This window comes from Aphelocoma coerulescens, chromosome 6, assembly GCF_041296385.1.
Source record: "Aphelocoma coerulescens isolate FSJ_1873_10779 chromosome 6, UR_Acoe_1.0, whole genome shotgun sequence".
Lineage (NCBI taxonomy): Eukaryota > Metazoa > Chordata > Aves > Passeriformes > Corvidae > Aphelocoma > Aphelocoma coerulescens.
The window spans coordinates 15,929,713-15,949,056 of record NC_091020.1 but is presented as its reverse complement, the minus strand read 5'-3'; the positions used below and the strand labels follow the sequence as shown (position 1 = coordinate 15,949,056).

Below are 19,344 nucleotides of genomic sequence, written 5' to 3'. Positions count from 1 at the left end.
ACAGCAAGAGCAGGGCAGGAACACTTTCCTGACAGCATCCCATAATCTAAATTGTCACAACTGAATCAATTACTTAGATCCCAAAATGCAGACAATTTTAGAGTTTACCGAAATTCTTGTCATAAAATTGGGGTTTTTAAATTCTTAAGTACAGTTGCTTATCTTACAGATTTAAGTTTTCTTTTTTGCCACCGTACTTTTACACACATCAGAAAATAAACTATTGGAAATGTTACTCTGCCTGTTCCTGAAGTTATGACTAATACAAGGAAATAATTTTACATCTAAGTGACCTCCTTTAATTTTTCTGATTAGTTTTCCAACACACACACATAAAGCCACTGTGTGTTTATTGTCATCTAAGAGCCTTCTGTACCAACAGCAGTTACCTCTGATTGAGTTTTCAATCCTCATCACCTGGAAAAATCACAGAAAGGTAGAGTCCAAAGGCATACCAAATATAACATATTTTGGAGCTGTATTACATAAACAGTAAGCAAATCAGAGTGAAAAGTAGTATGGAAAACACATCAAAATATTACTCCTACAACCAGCAAACCAGACCACAACTCCTTGTAATACTACATGCTTTAGACCACGTTATTTTTTTGCCAAATGCCCACAGTTTTTTTTCTACCTACACTCTTCTTATCACTGTTACAGCAAAGACTATGACTTGGACTCTTTTCCTAACTCATCATGGCTCATTGCCAAGTGCTCTGGAAAGCACTTGAAAATTTGCATCTTTCTCAGTATTTCCAAGTGTAAAACAGGGCTAATACTTCCCTGCCCACTAGTAGTACTGGGAGGCTAAAGGATGCCTAATGAAACCTGTTGATGCATTACACGATTGACAGGGAGAACAACAAAGTAAGACTGAGGGTACATTCTTAAAAAAAACCTGCAGGAACACTTTCCAGGTGGTGCAGAGGAGCACACTGCAGTGGAATGATGACATTGTCTCAGGTAGGGGAATACAAATTTTGGAAGGACAAAGCATTGGGGGCAAAGAGAACCAAGCTCTCGGAAAACAAGACTGAACACCCATAGGTGAAAGCACATTAACAAAACCCTGTGACAAACCCTACTTGGAAGAGGAAGTTCCTGGCATTGATTGCCTTTAGCAACGTATGAACAGAAACCATATGGCTCTCCCTGTGCATGAGGGGCTACACAGGCTCCTTCTCAAACCCAATGCTCTCCAATTCAGCCATCACTGTCAGGGCTGTCCAAGCCTGCAGACCGACTGCATCCAGCCCCGGCTTTCCAATACACATCTGTACAACATGGCTTTTGAATAAAATGCTGCATGATAATGCAGCCACTGGTCACCAAACAGCTGGATTTTTTTTAATGAACCAAGGAAATTTATGCTTGAATGAAAATAAGAGAAGCTCAGGAGGGAAACAAAACCTCAGAATTTCTGCATGCTCTTAATACTGGTATTCAGCAGAACATCATTCTTCACTGCATAATGCCATCCTTCACTGCATGACACACGCTGTGGGGCCCATGTCCATGCAACACCAAGTCTATATCTATTGCTTCTTTTTTAGCTGTTCCAGCCAGTTGGGAGAAGAAAGGATGCTGGAAATGCTGCCTTGATTTGATATTTGAGAGACATGAATGAGAGAAGTAAACTCAATAGAAAATCTTCTTAAAGGCACAGATGAATGGCACTGCATCCCAGTGCTGAATGACTTCTCTCCAAAAGAGATAATACCTCTGTTAAAATACGCTCTTCTGACAAGAAGGAACATCAAGCCTCAGGGGATTAGAATAATTAAAAAAAAAAAGGTCAAACCATCTATTTTAAGGCTAAGTTCCCCTAGTGATGCTAGGAGAACTTTAAATTAAGCAGAGCAAGCTGTAAATACAGAGCAGCTACCCAGACATTTCAATGAGAAGACTTAAAACGCACACATGTGCCACACCAGATACCACCTGTAGGCAGAGCCACCAAAATACTTCCGTACCAAAGAGCAAAGCGCACCATGTATCAGTAAATCCATGTGGCAGTTAGGAACACAAGGCAGCAGGGACAGAGACAGCGTGGTTGCCTCTGGCTCCTGAAGAGCCTGAGAACTTCATCCAGTGCATATGAAGTGCTCAGGCACTTCTAGGTATTGTATGGAAGCAAGACAGCAAGAAGATGTAATAAAAGTTACCACTCACCAAAACAACTTAAAGTGTGAGGATTACTTAAAAATATGCACAGGCTTATGCATGTATGTTACACACATAGAAAGAAACTGTTTGTATGCAAAAGCATAAGAGGAGTTTCTAAGCACTGATAACTTTGAAGATGCTATCTAATCAGGGAGGAGTCTCCCCCAGAGTTTCTGTAACTGGGTTCTCCTGCAGGCAGCTCTCAAGGCTCTGTGTTGCACAGGCATAGCACCCACCCAGTCGAGACTGCTGCTACCATCTCTGCACTGCAGCCACACCAGCTTCCCAATCCCAACAGCATCAGGCCTGAAAACCAAGTTAAACTTCTCCGTTACCTTGATCCAAAGCCATTCAAGGGGCTCTGCTTCCTAAGCCCTCTTCCAGGAGTACCATACAGGCACACAAAACCTATTTCCACATCTCATCACTAACCTAACACTCCACACACACTTTTCTCAGACCCAGCTGCACAAGATCCTGGTTTCCAGAGCTCCACTAAAGCAACCCCTTCTACAGCTGCTCCAAGAAATATGAAGATCTAAATAGATGTCCAATCTACCTGGAAAACAAGTATCTGCCATCCCCACTACTTCAATAATTTCTTACTGAGCGGTTCTTCTGAACTTGTTTTCCTGATCCAAGGTATGAGACCGAAATGGAAAAGAGATGTGCTGCAACACAGAGGGAACAGATATCTTCAGAGAAAGACCCAGGTGCTCCTTAAGCCAACACTGACACCAGAGACTGTATTTTGTCAGCCCATGGCCTTGGTCAGCTGGGCTCTGTAATTTGCCTGTATTACATTCATGTTTTGTTAGTTATAGCTGCCACAAGGATCAACTTTTTTGGGTGTTGCAAGCCACAGACCTGGGGTGGGAGAGGTGTTTCAAAAGAATAGGCACACACACCTTCTCCTCTAGCCTAGGCAGGCCATTTGGCAGCAACCCAGTGCAACATAATACATCCAGTACAAGGAGCAAATTGCCTGAGGAACTGCCCTGTACACTGACACACAGCTCTGCAGCACTGACATCCCTATATACAAAAAAAAGAAAGAGGGCAGAAACAAACTCCACTGCAACCAAAGAAAGGCTTTACTTCTTTTTTCTTATTTTCTTTTTTCCCCCTGGGCTAATTCAGAAGCCCAGTATGCTTTTCACAGGGAGTTACGCTGCACAGTCACTGGGGCTGTGTCCCTGAGCACCAGCAGTGTAGTTGTAAGGAACTCATGTCCTCCACAGGCACCCTTACAAGAGTAAGATCAGGCATGCTATCAATGAATTGGGAGTCCTTCCTGCATCTCAGTGACATTTTCATCACCATAACTGGCCACGGGTAGAATATCCCAGGAAGCAAACCCTAAAAATAACTTATTACAACAAGTCAGACAGTCTCCCAGTGAAAGGGGAGGGAACATTGCTTACACACAGTTAGCACAATTTGGTTATTACAAGAGGGAAAACGAATGCCCAGAAAACAGGAGAGGCAGAGAGGAAACAGAGGAGGAAAAGTGGGTGGTGAATCATACATCAATTTTTTCTGCATCACCAATGACTGTCAATTGGAAATGCTTTCCCAAGTGGAAATAAAGACATTGAAGTAGAAATTTGGAACCGAGTCTGCCCAGAATACTTTTAAATACAGTGAAAGAGAAAGCCTTGCCTGTTAAGCACCAGAATGAAAAGCATTATGGGGCTCTCTCCGGCAATGGCCCAAGGGGCCCCAGGTATCCCCATGGGTCCCTGGGAGCTACAGAGGAATTTCTTCACCAGAATATCCTCAGAAACTTGTGGATGGGGAACCAGGAAGCAATCGCACAAGTGCTCCTGGTCATGGCTGATAGCCAGGCAGGCTTTCAAGGAGCTTCTGCTTGCTGGAGAAGCAGAGGAGAGGCAGGGGAAGAGCAGAACAACAGGCCATCCACTCCTCAGCCACATGCTTAAAGCCACAAGCTCCCCAGCCAGCCTCCCTGACATGCATTGGAGGGGCTGCAATCCTCACAGAGTTCCCTCAGATGGCTCATCTACCCCACTTGTAAGCAGGCCTACTGCACATGTGGCTCTTCTCCTCCTCCTCATAGCAATTCACTCAGCAGCAGTCCCCAGTCTGCCGGGTGCAACACCTGAACAGCCAGGGCAGTCCAACTGACTCCACTTGTGGGCTCTCTCCCTGGCATCACAGCATCTCCACGGGTCACTGGCATCATCCTCTTGCACCAGCACGTGGTCCCTCTGACAGCCCATGCAACAAAGGACAACACAGTAGTAAACTTGCAACCCATGGGGCCTCTCTGCACTTCTGAGTGACATGCAGAAGCTCACAACAAGCTCCAAATTCCAACAGGACATCCTGTGTAAGAAGGGAGTGTGCTATAAAGTCATCCTGACAGGATTGGCCCTAAGCAAACACCTGGTTAGACTCTGTGGCAGAGTGAGGAGGGGAAAAGCATGACAAGATTTTCCAGTTCCAGGACTGCTGCCCACTGTGCTTTTCCATGTTTTCCAGCTCCTGAGCAGCTGATGCATACACAGGCACAGAAGGGAGGGGCTCCTACCATCAGCAGTGCGTTGCCATCCCTTTCTCCTCCTGCAAAAAGTCTTTCTGAACAAGTTTCCCTGTGCCCTGGGGAGGACCCAGCCACAACTGCAGACACTGGGCTCACTTGCACTCACTCCCTCTTGATTTACAGAACTTCCCTGCTAACAGCTGCATTGCAGATGAACTCTCTTAAAGTGGACATGCAGTAAGTGAGACAGTAGGACACAGAGCTGCTCCAAAGGCAACACAGCCATATCAGCACCTTCTCTGCTGCATACATAGTGACTGTTCCTGTGCAAGAACTCCAGCAGCTCTGTCTTAACCCCACTAGCTCCAGAGGGTCCTGAAGAACACTGCCTAACAAAGAGAAACCACACCAAGTGAGCTTATTTCTGGACATGAGTTCCCTTCTTCTCCCCATCAGCTGATCACATCAGGTGTCCGTGGTTTTGGATGAACCAGCTAAGTAAGTATCAGACTACAGCTGGTTAGCAGACAAGGTAACAGTGTGACAGGGAGGCAGATCTCAGCAGTGTCAAGTCACTGCAATGCAGGATCCAGGAATTCAAAGATGCAGAAGGAAGAATTTAAGTTCCTCTGGCTCAGTCGAGCTGCATGTTGTCTTGTTCCCGAGTCAACCCCCACCACCCCTTTAGATAAAGTAACTGCAACCATGAGACCCAAGTTGTGTTGCCAAGATGGGGAAGAAATTTTGGCTGTGTTTTCAAATGAGAAAAAAACTTCAGCAATTAAAATTTTATAATTCATCAGGAAGATAAGAAACTTCTTGACTATTCGTGAGGTGGTGGAAGGGAAAGATTTTTAAGCTCACCTTCAGGACTACTGAAGAAACTAAATATACAGAGCCACGAAGAGTTAACAAGACATAATGTGCTTCCTTAAAACTGTAACTAGGTCTGCAGCAACATAAACTGCTAGCAGCAACTAGAGTCACCTGAACTTGTCAGCAATATTTGATAATGATTATCAAAAAAGCCAACTGCCTTGTGCCTCTTTTTTTATATCTCTGATGCTGAACTTGGCTGTCTGGAGAAGACAAATGTGTTATGAGAGCTCGACTCCCAGTCTACTGCTGTAGAAGTGCTTCCACACAAAGGACAAGCTGACCAACACTTCACTCCTCTACATCATCCTTATTAAGTGCAAGAGCAATTCAGACAGACAGAGAAGGCTGTGGATCATTGCTCTGCACTGAAAATTTTAATCCAGGCAACTTCATAACAAGCAGCAGACACAACATTCTAATCTGCAGAGCTGGCAGATTCTAGGCCAGATGACACACGAGTCAAACAAAAATGGGCAGAGCTGAAAGCCACTTTTCAATGAGCAGTCCAAAAATCAGGAATATTTAAAGTAACACAAGAGCTATGAATCACTACTTTAACTTGCACTGAAGAAACACATCATCACAATCAAGCTTTGTCTCTGCACAGGCACCAGTTATAAAATAAAGCTGTGCAACTTCAACGCTACTAATCTCTCTGACACAATCTCAACAGAGGACATTTGATACCCAAAGCTTACATGGACTGGCCCTGAGGCAGGCAAAATTAAACTTAACAGTACACCAATTCTTTTGGCAAACAACAGAAAAGTCCTGCTTGGCATCACCAGGCTATACTCTCTAGCAGCCTCCAAGGAAAATGTTCCAGCAAGTCCCTGTGGGTTACAGAGGCCAGTAAAACCAAGTTCCTCCTTCTACATCTATGTTTTCCTCCAGCCAATGGGCTATTTCTTGGCCCATTACCTGTGAAATGTTTTATGTTTTGATATAAAGGAATATGAGGAAATAAATAAAAATGTTAAAAAACAAAACAACAACAAAACAACAACAAAACAACAACAACCCCCCCCAAAAACAAGCAAAAAAACCCCCAACAAAAAATACCCACAAAAACAAAAAAAAAAAACCAGCAAAACAAACCAAAACCAACAAACAAAACCCCAAGATACACATGGACATTTTCAGAAGGGCAGCTACTCTAATACAGCAGAAACACTAAGTTTATTTGGCAGGCACTGGAGACCAATATAGGATGGGTTTTAACAAGCTGTTTTCCCTGAAAAAGCTTCCAGAGTACCCATGTAATTTGAAATGTGCATCTAGAAAGTGCATCCCAGAGAAGGCACTGGACTGTCCCCTATGAAGTCACATTTCAAGTCAGGTGTATGACATCAGGTATCTAGCAGCAAACAGAGCTGGATAAACACACACATCTCACCCACCTCCAGAGCTGCAGGAAACTTTAAGCACTGGCTGTATTCTGCTACATAGACAAGGAGACCCCTTATGAAAGAGAGGTCCCTGTAAAAGAACTAGGAACAGAGCAAGTACACTGAAGTTTAAGGATTTAGCTCTTCTGTCTCCTTTTTTCACCTCACACGTCAGGCTATGTCAGACTGCTTCTCCTTTCCTCACTGCTCCCCTGGGATTGAGAAAACCTCTTTTCAAAAAAGAGTTGTCTTCACTATCAAGAAACGACATCTCTGTCTTCACAGCTATCACTTACCACAGTCTACACCAACTGATTTATCAGAGATGACACAGTAACTGCATAAGATAAAGCACATCCAAACACTGAGTTACTCCACGAGACAAGATGCAGCCTACACCAGCTAACTCAGGTGCCTAGAACAGGAGTGGAAGTGAAGGAAAGGAAACTGGCTTTGGAGGCTTAAAATCCTTGTTCTCACTTATGGCCTGTATTCACAAGAGCTTTAAAAGTCCACTGGGATTTGGGCTAGTGGGAAAGACCTATATCATTAATTTCCATAGATATTAATGTCTCATTTTATAAATAAATGTTTTAAGTTGAAGAAGCCCTTCTAGAATGAAACTAGTTTTTATTACCACAATTCTATCCTACTAAGCCTTCAGACAAACATTTTATGCTCGTATATTGCTGTTCAGAGGTTTCCCAGGCACAACCAGGCACATCTTTCCTGAAGCTGCCAGCAAGAAGTTTTTTTGTGAAAATTTGTGCTAATTTGCAGCACTGCAAACAACCAAGCAATACCACTTTTGCTATGGAGCACTGAGATCTTTGGCATTGAGTGCAGAAACCCCCTCACCAGCTTCTTGCTCCCCAGCCAGCTGCAAATCATTAATTCTCCTAGGACCAGCCCTTATCATGGTCAGCCTCCACAAAGGAGGCTGCAGCACAGGGTAGTAATAGAACTTCCTCAGACTCCAGTGGAGGGAAAACTGCCAAGCTTAGCCTCTCTCGTGTACTGCCTGCCCACCACGCTATCAACTCTGATATGCAGGGACACTGCCTCAGCTCTGGGAAGGGAACAAAAGCACAATGCAGGGTCAAGACCACTACTAGCTCTAGTAGTGCTGACATGGTTTTGCATCAGGCATTTTCAATGACTACAGTCTTGTGCTGTCGATGACAGTAGTGCAGGCTGGTTAGAATCATGTTTGATAGTCTGCAACCTGCAGGCAATGCTGAAACTTGATTTGTGTTAACTCTCGTGCAGAAAATCTCTAAGCACAAAGTAAAGAACTAGAGTTACCTGTAGATAGAGGGAATAGAAAAAAAAAAAAGACCAAAAAGGAGAGACCGTCTTTTCCCACTTCTTACATTTCACCTGCCAAAGCAATGCAAATCCTGATGATTTATGCAGTGAAAGCAGGGTACATTCACCTCCTCTTCAAAGAGGAAATTGGTCAGAGCAGTGTTGCCCAGAGTTTAGACTTGGAGGAGGAATGCCAGTCTGCCTTCCCCCCTGCCATCCCAGTGGCTATAGGAGAGTGAGCCTGGTATTTCTCACTAGGATACTGTCCTTCGTTAATACATCATCACCCACCCTCCTCCCTCCCTTCTCTCCTATGAGAAAGTTTAATCCTTTGGCTCACATGCATCTGGTAAATTTTTCAGTCCCTGTTTGCCACTGTCATCATGGCAACAGCCCCCAGAGATAACCCAGCAGCTCTGCCACAGCAGGCAGGCTGCCACTCCCTGCCTGATCTGCCATTTAGCCTTTGGCTCGTAGGCCTACAAAGAGCTATGCCCACTCCCAGGCTCATCTTCACAAGCTGAGAGATAAGTTTACATGGGGTTTGTTTTTCTTTAAAATTAACTCAGTCCCACAATGCCTACTCTTTACTCTGAGACAATTCTCAGCTCAATTTTTGGGACTCTGACAGAATTGCATGAACAACAGCACTGCAAAGAGAGATGCTACCTTTGCTGCCTCAGAAAGAAAAGGCTCTTGTGTTTAACAGTGAAATCACCCGTGGCTTCTAGAAAAGAGAAATGATGAGCTAGCAACCTTCTGTGAAGCACCACACTAAGCTGGACTTGTCCCAGTGTCACAGATAAGCACACTCCAGCCACAGGTGAGACAAGAGCTCATGGCTGTGGATGGTTGGACAACAGCTAACTCAGGATGGGAACTTTGGATGGGAGCAGCAGGACACGGGGTCACCAGAGAGATCTGTAACTCATGCTCCCAGGAACATAACACGAAAGTTATATGCACACACACATCCTCTGAAAGGTCATCGCATTTACTCAACTCACATCTCAGAGACGGGGAATTCTCCCTCTGACTCTGCCAGGAGCAGAGCGAGACAGATCCTGACACCAGGAGTAAAGCCATGGCTATCTCCTCCTCTCCTGACTCCATCATAAAAAGGCAAGATACAACATTAACCAGCTCTCTCACATCTCTCAGTCTCAGTCATCAGTAATCAGCCGCTTGCACCAACAACCACACTTCCCAGTCTGCTCATCTAAGTTGTGGGAACAATAGGAACTGTGTAATATTCTCTGGGAGGAAAGGAGGAGCATAAAGCAGCATTACTAAAGGACTATTTTCAATCAAAGCATTATAGTTTAATGTAATTACGGGTTAAAGTAACTGAGCCATGAGAAACAAATGAATATTCAAAACAAACTCAAAATTAAAACAGAAAGAAAGGCAGATGAAGAGTAAAAGGTGAAAAAAGCTACGAGGAATCAAAATCTAACAACTACAGACTCAGTTTCACCAGAAAGTTAAATTCATGCCCCACTTATTTTTGGCTACCCTGCACCGTTCAGAAAGCTTACTTCTATGATACTGCCAGCCCATTTCTTCAGAGGTATTCTGCAACTCTTCCCCAAAAATCATGCAGGCAGCAATACCAAAATGTTTGGGGAGATGTTACCAAAGTATAAAGTGATATTTAAATAGACAGTAAATTTAATAAAGTATAAAAAGGAACATGATGTCAGCCTCATTCATAGGGCCCCAATTTTTGAAGCATTAAGTTTATTGTCATAAGCATCAGCAGCAAGTACGGTAGTTTAAGTTATAGGGTTACATTCCCTCCATACACTAAAAAAAAACCCCAAAACATCTAGTGAGCACCTCAAAATTTTAAGGATTCATTTGCCTATCAGAAACCAGTGCACCTCTGTTTTGCCAAAGATGACTACTCTGAGCACCAACATCACTTCTGTTGCAGGCAAACACACAATGATGTGAGATACTCCACATTTCTTTTTTTACAGCATTCAAGGCTTCTTTCCTGTGCGGGTGACCCTAATGCCAGGCAATACTGCCCTCTTCACCCAACCAAGCCAACAGCAATAGCTCACTCTATAGTCACTATAGTCAAACACTGGCAAATGAACGTGGTTTGGTTTTTTTTTTTAAGTCTGTTATGTTGGTAAAAATCAGGAGATTTCAAGACCATAGGAAACTGGTATTTTGGAAATACCAAAACAGGTGACAGGTCAGAGTTAATTAAAAGTGTGGGTAATGCCTTCATTGTCAGGGTTGTGCTCACAGACAGCACAGTGGAGAGAAATATTTGCGTTAGCATGCTTCGCTTTTAAAAACTGTTTTCACCCAATTTGGAGGGCCAGAACAACTAGAATACTTCCAGGGAATTGAAAGGAACAAAAATACTGTCATAGTCCTCTCTTAAAACAGTGAAACAGTGGTGCTAAACCATTGTTGGGGAGGAGGGCACTCTTTAAAAATTTCTTTATGATCTACAGATGAATTCTCCTCTGCTACTGATGATTTTGCTACTGTCTAGAGAAGGATTAAATTTGGAGATAGTGAAATCTCCATGCTACACCCCAAAACCAACAAAAAAAAGCAAGTATTTTTTCACTGGATCCTTCCTACAAGAAATCAAAGTAGCTCTCCTTGCCCCAAATATCTACAGGGTGCTCAACATCCTACTCTTCACTGTAAGTGCACCTACAAATATTTCAGCCATGGCTGCCTGATCAGAGTAAATGCTCTAGAGCCAAGGGCTTCTGGACACGTGCACGAGTTAGTCTAATCACATTTCTGCCATACACAAATCCAGTTTATATTGGGAAAACAAGAAACCCGACTCTCTCACCAAGCTCCTTTCTCTAACCTCATGCAGAGCCAGTAGGAACTCCTGCCCAATCTGTGTGCCCACTTCCCCCCCCCCCCCCCCATTGTTAATGCCGGAAATTTAATACTCAATGTGACCACTGAGAAGACAGACACAAGCTGAAATCCTGTCTGCTCTGTTCCAGCTCCTTTATAAAATATACAGCGTAAACTGAGAGGCAACCTGGGGTAACCCCAACCATCACTAACATCCACAGTGGGAGGAAGCCAGCTTCTGGCCATAGTGAGCCACAGTAAAGCAAGGCATCCACCACTCGCCACCCCAACAATCTCTGCTGGCTCTCACTCCAGGGCATTTTCCTGCCTGTACTGATATGTTGGGGCACGCAAAAAGCCAGGCCGACCGTCAGCAGCTCCCCACTAAGTTTCCAGCTCCAACCTCTCCTCTGAGGTCAGGGTCTCTTCTTTTGCACAAGCCCTCCTCTTCTCCAAACACCTCTTCCGATGAAATTTCCCCTAGTGGTATATATATACACTATTTGAACCCCTCTTCCCCTATGCAGGGGACTGCAAGCAGAGGCAGGTAGGAAGAAGAGGGGGAGGCAGGCTGCTGATGGGAGGTAGAGGGCTGCTGTTTCTGATATCAGCTGAGCCACCTCACCACCAGCCCCTGCTGCACTTGTGTGCTGTGGTGCAGAGTGAAGAGTTGAGCCACTTGCTACCCATGAGCCCACCCCACTGATTCCTCCCCTACAGCCCCCATGCCTTAGCACCCAGCCTCTTACAGTAGCTCCATCAGGCAGTTCCCAGCCTCATACCCTCTGGGGGGTGTGCAGCAGGCTCTGCTCCCTACTTCCCTCCATGTGTGCAAAGACTTCCAAAACATTTCAAACCCACTGCAGCTGGCCTGCAATATATGCTCCCTAATCACAGCATCTCTCAGACTTCTGCAGGCAGCAAAGAGGAGGCACGGGGTGGAGCTGGGGTGCAGGGAAGCTCTTCACTCAGCCCATGCTGCAGGAAGGGCAGCTTCTCTCCCACACCAAATGACTGGACTGATTTGGTTGCTCAGCAAGTATGGCTGAGCAGACACGGTTTGATTTGCCATTCCCTGCAAGGAAGGACATTTGTCCTCAACCTGCAAACACAGGAACACACAGAGGGCACCTATCACAGGACATTTCTACACAAGTCTGGCTTTGTGCTTGAGCCGTCTGTGACCAGTGTTGGGCTTGCCCGCCCTGGCAGAGCCGGTGGCCCCGCTGCAGTGCAGTGCCCTGCATGCAGCCAATTCCAGTGGTGCGCGGTGCCCCACAGGGGACTCAAAGCCTGGCAGCCGCAAGAGCAGTCCCAGGGAGTCGTAATGCAAGCAGCAGCTACAAACACGTACAGAACAGATCAAGAAAGGTGTTAGGAACTGATGCTGCTAAACATCCTCTGCAGCATTCAAGCTCAACGTTTTAGTGTCCAGGGAAACTACTTCTGACACCTTCGACAAAACACATTGTAAAGCCCAAAGCAGCAACCACTACAGAACCAAAAGCCAGGACAATAGTGGTGTGGGAAAAAAAGCAGAGTTGGAAGTATAAAGAGTGCTTTTTTCCTGTTGGGGTTTGATACACAGAAGTAATTCCCTGCTCCTCCCACAATCCACATAATCTCCTACAGGAACAACAACAAAATAACTGGGTAGACTGCAAATTTTTATCCGGTTTACAAATTTGGAAAGATGAAGAACAGGGAGAGAAGCCACCTCTATTTCACAGTCAAGAACAAAGCCACCATAAGGAGAACACAGTGAAGTGGACTAACTTACAAGACAGCTGTTTTTAATTTTTTCATCAAGAGATGTCACTTGCAAGAGTTAAAAGATACAGATTTTTTCAACAGCAAATTAAATTTAACAAAAGATGTAATACACAGAGATTTTTTCCCCCTGCACTTAAAAAAAAGGGCAGAAATACTACAGATGGTGGCAGGATCACTAAATACTATTTGGTATAAAAAACACACTAAAAATTATCAAATCCTAAAGCTCTGCCTACCTCTTTCCACAGCCAGACTCTCTTGAAGTATATGCTGGCAAGTCAAATTGGGGATATTTCCCTACTGCTACTAAAGCTACTGCTTCTCTCTTGATCTTTTGATCACTGCAAGTAATTTTACTTTATTTGAACTTCACTGTAGCACTACTTGCTATGAATTTTCATGTTCAAAAAGTATTCTGGTGGAAGCCACAAGACAACTTTCAAAAAATTACAGTTATTACTTCCCTCTACCCATAGCGCTGGTAAAAGTCTGTGCATTCAATCCCATAGGAATTTCAGATGACTAAAGCATTGTATTTCCCCCATGTGTAATAACCACTGCTCTTATATGTCAGCTGAATGCTGACTAAGGTGAAGTCTGTTTCCTCTCCCTTTCCACAAGCATTTGGACCCTATTTAACATTAAACTTCCTGGCATGGTCTTCACTGGGCAGTGTTAAGCATCAACACAACATGAATAATAGCTAATACTTCATTAAAGTCAAAATATGAATTTCAATTTAGATGAGCTCTTACTGACAAAACTTACTTAAGAGAGAACAGGCATCCAAAAATCATAGACAATATAAAAAAGAGACTCTCCTCTCAACAGCTGACTTGGTATCTTATGAAGGGTGAAGTTTACTAGACTGAAGCTGTTAGGACCAGCACCCCATCCATTCTCCTTGCTTTCACAGAGAAGCCTTGTAAAATACCAAGCCTCTTCAAGTCTTTACCCTTTAATTGCATATAATTCACCCTGAAGCATTCCTCTTCCTCCTTTTCAGCACTTCCCAGTAAGCTATCTAGTATTTCTTCATCATGAGTCTTGAAAAACAAAGGTAACAAGAAGTACTGCAGGAGGAGAGCAAGGCTTTGTTACCATTGCCTTGAACAGAATCAAGGAAAGCACTACAGCAGGCAAAACTTCTGTGAAGCAGCAATGGGCTGTACATACTTTGCAGCAGCAGCAAGATGCTGACTCTTGAAGTAGCAGTTACTGCATCAGGTGTCCATACAGGTTCAAATTCTGCTAGGGATAGTAAAAAATGTTAAATGTAGCTATGCTTAAGTTGGAGAGGGGCTGGCTGTCCCCAAATAAGGGAATATTCTGGCTCTGTGACCATGCCTAGAAGAAAACCAGCAGCATGGGAGGCAGGTCAAGAGGGTGAGTTACCCGGCGCAATGGACAGCGTGCAGCTGGGTGCACAGGAGAGCCCCAGGCAGAGGTACTGACGGGCAGAGACATGGACACCCCAAGGAGAAGTGCCAGCTTGGGGAAAGGACACATCAGGCAATACATATCCAGGATGCTGCAGAATTAACACCATAATTCTGCTCCTCAGGGAGACAGCTTTCTAAAACGCCTTTTCCCGAGACTTTCATTTTCACGTTGCTGAATTGAATCTCCCTAATCACTGATTTACAGCTGCAATGTCTAAATAGCACACATTTTTTCCTTCAATGCTTTAAAGACCTATTCCAAGGTGAATTCACTAACTTCCTATCAAAATACTCAGTCTTTTACTGTAAGTACTTTTTGTACTTACCCCTTGATCTCTCAGCAAACACAGCTGGAATAACTGAGGAACCTACATATTCGGTTGAAGTCACTATTCACTTTTCACAGATTTCTCAGTCCTCAGTTAAAACTTCAACACAACCTGATCAGTCCCTTGTTTCTGATATTCTTCTGTACTAGCAGAAACATACATTTCCTTTCTTGGTTCTCCTCACACTTACCCTACCTAACCAATACGTTTTTAAGTATAACATTGCCAGCTGCCTCAAGTTAAGTAGCTGAAAACCAGGCTAGCAGCCTCCATGTATTTTATTTATAGGAAGGTATGAAATCTAAATAGTAAGTATAGATCAAAACATGCCCTGTATTCACCCATACTTACTTTTCCTACTTGTTGGGTCATTAAACTGTCATCCCCTTATTATTAAAAACAATTACAATCTATATATTTCTCCCTCTATAACTCATTGAGTGACCAAACACTTAAAAATTGACTCAATCAGTTTTTCTGAGCGTTCTGGACTTCAGCTAATATGTTTTTGAATTTTGCTTCAACTCTATTCAGCCTGCAGTTTTTCCCATTAACTTCAATACCCTGTCCTTTGTAAGATAACAGTTTATCCTTTGCGAACAGTTTATCAAATTGCCCGCTCCCTTCTCAAAGCAGCCTGGTGTCCATTAACATCTGAGAAATGGCTCTCCTGAGCTTTAGTCCTCACTACAGGACGGACAGGGAAGTCTGCAGAGCAAACACGGCATTAATGGCCGTCAGCAAAGCAAAGCCACTCTTCAAACCTCTCCCATATTAAGTTGAACTAATTTTGAACTCAAGAGATTGGATATCCCACCTACATCAGCAGGCACTGTCACGTGACCATTGAGGGGACACTGATTCTCAAAAGATCTGCAGCCCAGATCAACAATCATTAACAATCCAGGGCTCCACTGGTTGGTCCCCAACACAACCTCACTCAGGCTAAATACTAAACACCTTAGCACATATGCTTGCTTCCAGAAGTAGAAAAACCAAAAGAAAAAAAAAAAAAAAAAAAAAAAAAGAAAAATCACTGCTTGACAGCATACTACCACTGACACTACTTCTTCATACAAACTACAGTAAATGGAAATTTTTCACTATTCTTCAAACCGTCTTCTGCTCTTATCATCACAATTCATATTCCGGCAAAAAGGAGAATACATATTCTATTTTTCTTTTTTGTAAGGATTAGGCAAAACATTATTCACTTCTAAATCATTTATTAAGATCATTTGCTTTCTCCTCCTGCTTTTTTCTTTCATTTCTCAGTCAACCCCTGTATTAAGCCCTCTACTCAAGCAAGATAGTGAAGGGCTTCATACATTAATTTTGTCAAATCTGAAAGGCCTCTAAAGATTTACAACTTTTCTTGTTCACCTTTTTTAGAAACAGTTGCCTCTGGCATCTCAACTTGTTGCACTCCCTGTTGCAGCATCTTTCATTGCAGTTCAGTTTCTCTCATTGTCCTCATCCACCCCACCCACAAGGCAATTTTAATCCCTGTAGTGATTCCCTACACATCAGAAGATACATAATCCCTTCATACTCTATGGTCTACTACCGTTTGTGCATATGTATGTCCCTGGAAAACAGAAGACTAACAGCTTGGGAGAACAGTTAAGATCTTTTCTCTTTTCATAACACTACAGTCTAGCTTCAGGTTTTGTAAGTCTCCAGGACTTAGAAAGCACAAACCCCTTGTTCTAATATGTCGAGAAGTTAAATTGGAAAGATTTCTCCATCCAACCTATTTCTGCTGTTGAAGGCAGACTTTTTAGTTTCCAAACACACCACCTTTAACTACAGCATGAAAGGAGCAAGGCATATAGCCTCTATCTTTCAAAAAAATAATCACACCTGTTCTGGTAAGACAGATCTCCTAGGTAAAAAAGACATTCAGCAAAATAAGTCTGCAACACTTCTCTTTATTATGAGTGATTGGTACACACACACATAGATGAATCTACCTCTAGCTCAGCTTGAAGAAGAAAGATCTCAAGAAGAAAAAAGACAACATCACTTTACAGAGTATCCATTTCCAGACACAGGAATTTTTCTATCATCTCACACTACCTTTTTTCAGTCTCCTCTGTGCCACACAACTCAATTATTTTCAAATGCTTAAATAATGACTGAAACAAGAAACTACAGATCCCTTAAATATATTACAGCCTCAACTCTGGTGAAGTATTTTTCTATTAATATACAGAAGAAAGGTATATAGAGACACTAACCTCTGGCTGATAGTTTTTTGGTGTTGATGATTTTTGCAGCATATTCCTGTGAAGAATTTTTCTTTACACATCTGCGGACCACAGAGAAGGCTCCCCTGGAAAAAAAATAAAGAGGGTAGGTGCTATGAAACTGAAAATGAGAATATAATAGCAATAATTCCTGTCCCAAGAACGGACCAGATTAAGGACAGGGCAGAAGACATACAGAGGAGGGACATACAGAGGAGAATCTGATGAACAATGCATGCTGTCTCATCAGCAAAAAACTTAAGTCTATATGGTACTCAAGCCTCCTGAAGACTCCTCAAGCCCCCTCACAGACAGCGCAGTAGGAAGAGCACAGTGTGGGGAGAAAGAGACCATACAGCCACAGAAACAGGACATAAAGGGATTGATAAACAGGAGTCAAACAGCCCAGAAAGGCGCTGTGAACACTAGCCAGTAAGTCCATCTCCCAAAGACAGCATCCCTGGCAGCCAGAGCACAAAACCAGGACTCATTTCTCCCATGTTCAAGTGCAAGCTCAGTCACAAAATCACTGCAACACTTTGAAAAAGTTACTAGTTCTCTTATATCCTTCAACCCACCTGCAAAGGGGGATAAGCATGTACCTATTAATGAAGTAAGTAGAAAACTATGAGGCTTTGTACATTTTCTCAAGCTGAAACTATTATTATAACTATTCCAAAGAGAATTTCTCTTGGAGAAGAGGTCTGAGAGAGAGAGAAGAAGGATTTCTGTGAGGAAAAAGAGTGAATACAACAGAGACCAAGGTGAAAAGATAGAGACTGAAAATCTACAGGACTACACAATGAGCACTTGAAAACAGCCCCTTATTTTTTAAAAACAAAAAAAGCCAAACATGGTGGGTAAAGAATAACAACTAGCTTTACAGGAAAGATCTGAAAAGGGAAAAGGACAAATATGAGAAAATTAGCCGTCCTTCAGATCAGGAATACAAACCCGTGTCTAAGGGCAAATGTACGTATTTCAACTATGAGAATGGGGAACAGAAGCTGCACAAGGGCCCCACATACAGTTAGTCCTACAGGGAGCCTAAAATAGCTTGAATCCCTCCAATACTGCGGAGTCCTGCCTTTTTATCCCCTTCCTCAACCTCTACATACAAACCAATGAGCATCAAGGTGAGCACCAACACCGGGGCCCGGGCTTGGTGACACACAGCTGCAGCAGTGTGGGGAGGGACGGGGACACCGGGCTGGAGAGAAGAGATGCAGCAGAACCCAGCAGTTGGTGCAGGAAGGGAGGGAGCGAGCAGCAGCACCTACGAAAGCACCGTCCCCATAATCCTACCCTGGCCCTTTCTACGCTGCTTTCCTGCCCAGCTGGGCTCCCCTGCAAAGCCCTGTCCTAGGGTGCAGCAGCAAGTCTGCCAATGCGGAGACAAGTGCGGAGAGAGGGAGGGAAGAAGCGAGGGAAGCAGGGAGGGAGGAGAAGCGCGGTGCAGCAGCACCTGGTCCTTTCACAGGGACAAAGAAGTGGGGACTGAAGCATCGCGGAGTGACTGTAACAGTGTCGCGTCCCAGCGCAGAAACAGTTGCAGGGAACAGCAACGTGTAGCTGGGAGACGGTGCGGGGAGGAGAACGGGGCAGCCAGGTCCCGAGGAAGGAAAGGAGGGAAGAGAGGGAATCTCGGGGTGCAACAGGAGCGCGCAGCCCAAGACAGGCTGCGGGGACACCCGCTGCGGCGGGGCGACCCAGGAGGGCAGGAACACCTTTCCCTCCGGGGGCTGTGCCGCTAGGGTGGACGGGGGTCTGGAGAACAGGATTACAGCGCGACAGCTAATCCTCCTCCAGCTCCCGGGAGAGCCGGGTCGCCGGCACAGTGCTCCCGGCAGCGCCGGTGGGTCCCGGGGCCGGGGCGGGCGGCGGGGCGCGGCGCGGGGCGCACAGCAGGCTCCGTACTTGCCAAGCTCCTCGTAGAGCTGGTACTCGTCGGTGAAGCGGGTGCACGTTGCCGTGGTGGCCATGTTCGGGCTGCGGGAAGCTCAACGTCGCTAGGGCATGGGGCAGGGCGGCGGGGACGGGCCGGGCGGGCGCGCTGCTCGGCGGCCTTCCTCCTGGCTCGGCGGGGCGGCGCGGGCTCCCCCGGCGCCCGGCTCGGCGCTCCCCGCTCCGCCGTGCACAGTCACCGCTCGCCGGGGAGGGGAAGGAGGCTGAGCCTGGCCAGCACCGCGAGAACTGGCTCGGAGACACCCCGCGCCGGCCCCCTCCCTCCGCCGGCCCCGGCCCGCCGCGGGGTGTGGCCGCCGGGGGCGCTCCCGGGGCGCCCGCAGCGCCGTCGCCCGCCGGGGGCTGCAGCCGGGGCGCGGCCGCTCCCCCCGCCCGCGGGCGCGGAGCGGGCACTGCAGTGATCGCCCCCGCCCCGCGCCAAGGGCGGGCGGACTGCGGCGGGCGCGCCCCCTCCCCACGCGCTCCGCAGGCGGCCGGCAGCAGACCCCGGCC

The 19,344-nt window shown here is 45.2% G+C and overlaps 1 protein-coding gene across 10 annotated transcripts in view; it reads right to left on the bottom strand.

Moving 5' to 3' along the window:
• Positions 1–19,087, bottom strand: part of CAMK2G (calcium/calmodulin dependent protein kinase II gamma) — a 120,002-nt gene extending 100,915 nt beyond the window's left edge. For 3 of the 10 annotated variants that reach the window (XM_069019349.1, XM_069019348.1, XM_069019347.1), the window contains exons 1-2: positions 18,805–19,084; positions 16,879–16,973 (exon numbers count right to left, since the gene is read on the bottom strand). In XM_069019349.1, the coding sequence (XP_068875450.1) occupies positions 16,879–16,973; positions 18,805–18,869 (160 nt within the window). In that variant the 5' untranslated portion in view covers positions 18,870–19,084. Of the gene's footprint in view, positions 1–16,878; positions 16,974–18,804 lie in introns of all 10 variants that reach the window. The other 7 variants (XM_069019346.1, XM_069019345.1, XM_069019353.1 and 4 more) reach the window with 5 other exon arrangements.
• Between the last annotated feature and the right edge of the window lie 257 nt (positions 19,088–19,344).